Consider the following 5,785-nt stretch of genomic DNA (forward strand, 5'->3'; position numbering starts at 1 on the left):
TCAATTTTGAAAAATATGTATTGTTTGACATTTCAGAAAAATAGGTTGGTTTTATGTACAAATGATAATTGCCTTGCAGAAAAGAGATCGAATCAAGAAAGATGAAATGAACAAGTCACGTTAAAGAGGTGTTAAAGAGGCATGATGCATGGTTCAGGGACGGACCCAGAAAGATGGATTTTTCATTTAGACCCGAACTAATACACATAGTTAACATAAAATTTGGCAAAACAGCAAAAAATTAGACTTGTGGACCGAAAGGGCGATCGGGACTAACACTCGGGTTAGTCTTCTCATAGGTCCGTCACTGGCTTGGTTCAATCGTCAGAAATACGCTTACCAAAAACAAAAAAGAATGGATAATCTAGGTGACTAAATAGTCTAAATAACTTTTCCAAAAAAATAATGAACTTTTCCAAGAAACGCAAAACATGTTGGATATTATTGTCCTAAAATGAACTTGGTCAAGTAAATTGTCCGAATACTAACTAATGTACATAGCCGTTATTCTTTCCCTTTCCGATAATCAAGTTAAAATTCTTAACCCAAGTACATTTGGTAACCGGCTAACCGACTATCCTAGTTGCCTTTGCCACATACGTACCGTCATACATTAAAGAACTAAAATCAAGTCTAGGTTCATTCCGTTAATCCAGCTCACGATGTTAAATAAGTAATAAACCACCGCAAACGTCACCACTATATCTTTGAATAATAACATCATAACCACGACTCTGATAAAACCCCCAAAAATAATATCTGGTTTTCGATTTCTATATGGAATTATCATCATCATCAGCAGCGAAATCAAGTAAATCTTCATCTCATTTCCGGTTCTTTCGTTGTAATTGTTGTAGAAATTCTTGCCGTTGTTTTTGTTGTTGTCGCTGTTGTTGCTGTTAGGGTTTGATTTTGTTTAGTTTAGTGTTAGGGTTTGATTTTTGGGGAAAATGGATCTATCTCAAGCAAGATCAACACTATCTTTAGGTTTTCATCACCATCATCAAAATTCACCTTCACATCATACATCAATTGGTGATAATAATAATTCAATTTCGCGTCAGAGTTCATCGACTCCGTCGATTCCGTTACAATTACTTGATGATGAATCAGTTGCAACAGCAGTAGATAAAAGTAGTAATGATGAAATGAAAGATGAGGAGGGAGAGAAGTTTAAGATTTTAGGGCATGAGATGTGTTTGAAGAGAAAAAGAGAAGTTGATTCTTCTTCTTCATCGACGTCGTCTTCGAAAAAAGGGGTTGGGGTTTCAAATGAACAAAGTCTTGAGACTAGACGAGCTGCTGTTAGGGCTTGGAGTAATCAACCTTTGTCTGTTGCTGATCCAGATATACATGAAATTATGGAAAAGGAGAAACAAAGACAAATTAAAGGTATTGAGTTGATTGCTTCGGAAAATTTTGTATGTAAAGCTGTAATGGAAGCACTAGGTAGTCATTTAACGAATAAGTATTCAGAAGGAGCACCTGGTGCAAGATATTATGTGGGTAATCAGTATATTGATCAAATTGAGTTACTTTGTCAACAAAGAGCTTTAACTGCATTTCATCTTGATACTGATCATTGGGGTGTAAATGTTCAGCCTTATTCTTGTACTTCTGCAAATTTTGCTGTCTACACTGGTCTTCTTATGCCTAAAGATAGGATTATGGGTTTGGATTCACCTTCTGGAGGACATTTGAGTCATGGGTACTGTACACCTAGTGGGAAGAAAGTTTCTGGTGCTTCAATTTTCTTTGAAAGTTTCCCGTATAAAGTGAACCCATATACTGGCTACATCGATTATGATAAGTTAGAAGATAGGGCAATTGATTTTCGACCTAAGATACTTATTTGCGGTGGGAGTTCGTATCCTAGAGAGTGGGATTATGCGAGGTTTAGACAGATTGCTGATAAATGTGGAGCTGTGCTAATGTGTGATATGGCTCATATTAGTGGTCTAGTCGCTGCCAAGGTTTGGAATCTTCCCATATCGTTTTGCCTTATTCTACTGTTTATATGTTTTTTGATATCATTTTAAATTGATTGGCGGTATTCCTAAATCATGGACGTGCTATAAGTGACAGAATTAGTATAAGCTTTGCTTCTTTTTTTCATCTGCTTAATTATGTTTGCAGTTGGCAAGTGGTCTTGTTTTAAGTCTTTGTATTTATTTGTTTATTTTGGCCCTATTTTTCTCAAATTATATCTTTGCCATTATAGGGTTTGTTATGCTTCCAAGTTTGGGACCAGACTTGTGTGTATGCATGAACAATGGGGTCATACTACTTTTTTCTTAAAAAAATTAGCCTAGCAAACCTGGAGGTTGAATAGCGTGTACAGCTGTGAATTTGTAAATAAATTGCCAATTGGGCATGCTACACACATACACTAGCTAGAAGGTTAGATTGCTGAATGTTTTGAAGCAGTTTCGGTCTTGTAAGGTAACTTGAGTGGGCAAGTTGATTTCTGATTGGTTAAAGATGGTTTGGCTTCACATCGTATCTCTCATGTTCTGTCACAAAGCAATAGTGGTGTTCATTTGCAAGAATAGGCCTAATGATGTCCTTAGTCTGAAAGGTACAGTTTAAGATGCTAACAAACAGCATGTTTATTTGGGCAGAGCCTGCAGACTTGAGCTTTGTTTTGTTTCTATGTTATCACAACTTGAAGCTTGACTTTTGGTGGCTTAAGATGAGATGGTATCTATCTGTTTATAATGGTCTAGTTTAGCTCGTCTTGTAGTGCTAATACCTCAATGTTGCTTATTCAGCCCAATATCTTCTGAAATGTGTTTTTTTCTACTCGAGGACTTTCCCATGCGTGCTGACATCTTTCTACTATGTTACTTGGACTGCCTATTTTTGTTATGATTTAAGCTCGAATTGCTCATTGACATTTTGTTGAAATATTTAACACGGATGTCTATTTGGATGATCTACAGGAATGCATAAGCCCCTTTGAGTATTGTGATGTTGTGACCTCGACAACTCACAAAGGTCTCCGTGGTCCCAGAGGAGGTATCGTCTTTTACAGGAAAGGCCTAAAACCAAGAAAAAGAGGGACGCTTATGAATCAGGTGGATGAAAATGAGGAGTATGACTTGGAGGAAAGAATAAATTTTGCCGTCTTTCCATCGTTGCAAGGTGGACCTCACAATAACCACATTGCAGCCCTAGCAATTGCCCTAAAACAAGTTGCGACGCCCGAGTACAAGGCTTACATGCAACAAGTGAAAAGAAATGCTCAGGCTTTAGCATTTGCGTTGACAAGAAGAAAATGCAGATTGGTTACTGGGGGTACAGACAACCATTTAGTTCTTTGGGACCTGAGAAATCTCGGATTAACAGGTACTCCCTCCGTCCCTAATTAGATGACCTAGTTGTAGTTTGCACAATTTTTAAGACAAGGATGTTAGTAAAACTTAGAAATGATTTATCTCTTAAACTATATCATGGTTTTTCGTGAATTTTATACCGTTGAACAGCATTTTAAAACACCTAACTAACGAATATAAACATAACTATCAAATTATACATATTTCTTATAGTAACAAAAATAGGTCATCTATTTATGGGACAAAACTTAAAACCAAGTAGGTCATCTAATTAGGGACGGAGGGAGTATTATACTGCACTCTCTGCAGAATAGATTAAAAATATGTTTAGCCCATTGACTGCAATTATAAATATCTGGTTAATCTTACAGTTCTTTATTTGCCTTAAATTCCTTAGTTGTTTTTGAGGTATCAAGTGTTTGTTTACTTGGACTGCAGTTTCATAATTTGTTACTTTTCTTATAGCCTTGAGCTTTCTTGCCCATTAAGGCTTACTAGAGGATCCCTGAAGCTGTGAAGTAGTGGATTTGATTTCATGATAATTTATTTTACATTACATTCTCGATGGCTGCATATCTTCATACTTTATGTTTTGATGTAACATTCCTCCACAAGTGAAAATCTTTTCTGCTAGAAGTTGTGCTGTAGGTTGGTCCTAGTTGTTTTTTCTCTTGTTAATTAGAAAGATATATTATTTTGGTCACCTGTACATAGTATGTTCTTTATATACGAGTTTGATACTGTGGATTTTGGTTGCTTATTGGAAAAAATGAGAGGGAAGAAAAACGATTGAGCCTGATTTCTATTCGACTCTCTTACTCAATTTCCTATATCACTAGGGATCAATTCACCTTATTTATCTGATTGTCGAAACCTAGTATTTGATGTATACGATGTGTGTACAGTAGAATATGATCTGGATTTCTCAGGTGATCTACTGAATTATTTCTCACGAGTTATCGATAAAAAAAATTTTCTCGATGATAGACAGATAATCTGTAAACTATTTTGGCATGCTAGTAATCTGGTTTGTAAGGAATTAGTAGATTTTCTTGTATTGTCAGGGATTTAATGTCTAAAATTAGTTGTTCCTAGTTTGCTGATTTGCTTCCTGACCATCCTTTATGCTTTTCATTTCTGTACAGGTAAGACCTTTGAGAAGGTTTGTGAGATGTGCCACATTTCTCTTAATAAAAGTGCCATATTTGGTGATAATGGAGCTATTTCACCAGGTGGAGTAAGAATTGGTAAGAGAACTGCTACCCTCATCTTCTTGTTACGGTTAAATTTCTTCTCAGAGAAATAACATCTTGCTTTAATTAACACTTTCCAGAGCATTTTCCATTCTGCTGATAGTTTCACTTTCCTAACATTCTTCAGGTACTCCTGCAATGACAACAAGAGGCTGTATTGAGTCCGATTTCGAGACAATAGCCGATTTCCTCCTCAGGGCCGCACAAATTGCAAGCATCGTCCAGAGGGAACATGGGAAGCTGCAGAAGGATTTCCTCAAGGGCCTTCAAAAGAAAAAGGATATTATTGACCTTCGTAACCGTGTCGAGGCTTTCTCTTCTCAGTTTGCTATGCCAGCATTTGACTTCTGAACTCGTTGAGGACACCTTATTTTGACAAGGTGGTGCATTAAGTGTAAACGTTATGTAAATTCTGCGTAGTTTCTTTCATCCTGTAGACATGAACATGAACATCCAATTCTTTTTTTTTTGTGTGTGTAAAATGGTATTATGAGCATATAAGGGTCACCACTGTTACTTGATACTCCCTCTATCCTAAATTACTTGCTTAACTAGGGTCTTGCAAAAATCTATCCTAAATTACTTGCTTAACTAGGGTCTTGCAAAAATATTAAGGAATTGAAATTATTTTCACATACATCGTCAATCTTCCAAATTATTTGTTTAATATACTACGTATTTTTTTTTTATAAATAAAATAGAATTTTATTGCTATTAGTGAGAAGTGTTGAGTTGGTCTTTAGCTAAAAGACTACATACATCAGCAGAGACATTGTCATACGCTTCTACATTTGCAGCTTTTCTCTAACCATCGGCCACCTGATTATCATCTCTACTAATAAAAGAATAAAATTAGAGATTAAATGTTTTATCTCTTTTATGTTCCTATTCTTCCATTATCATTTCTACTAATAAAAGAATAAAATCAGAGACTAAATGTTCTATCTCTTTTATTATGTTCCTATTCTTCCATTGAATGAGTAAGGTGCGTCCAGAAATAGAATTATGATCAGTTTTGCATCAGCTTCAATGTGTGGTGTTTTTGTTTTGCCCACGATAAAGCTTCACGTACTGCCGTACACTTCCCTGCTTCTGGACTTAGCATTCCGTTTGTAGTGTCCTTTAATCCCATGACAGCTGCCTGTGTGATTACGCATAACAATACCAGTACCAAGTTGGTTAGTTGAATGATCAAAA

General features: G+C 36.1%; 1 protein-coding gene across 1 annotated transcript; it reads left to right on the forward strand.

Annotated features, from left to right (window-relative positions):
- Positions 1-684: 684 nt before the first annotated feature.
- Positions 685-5,111, forward strand: LOC113356303 (serine hydroxymethyltransferase 7-like). Its single transcript, XM_026599409.1, has 4 exons — positions 685-1,973; positions 2,943-3,348; positions 4,481-4,582; positions 4,716-5,111. The coding sequence occupies exons 1-4, from the start codon at positions 951-953 to the stop codon at positions 4,937-4,939; spliced, it is 1,755 nt and encodes a 584-aa protein (XP_026455194.1). The 5' UTR covers positions 685-950; the 3' UTR covers positions 4,940-5,111.
- The last annotated feature ends 674 nt before the right edge of the window (positions 5,112-5,785 follow it).

The sequence above is a fragment of the Papaver somniferum genome, chromosome 3, assembly GCF_003573695.1.
Source record: "Papaver somniferum cultivar HN1 chromosome 3, ASM357369v1, whole genome shotgun sequence".
NCBI lineage: Eukaryota > Viridiplantae > Streptophyta > Magnoliopsida > Ranunculales > Papaveraceae > Papaver > Papaver somniferum.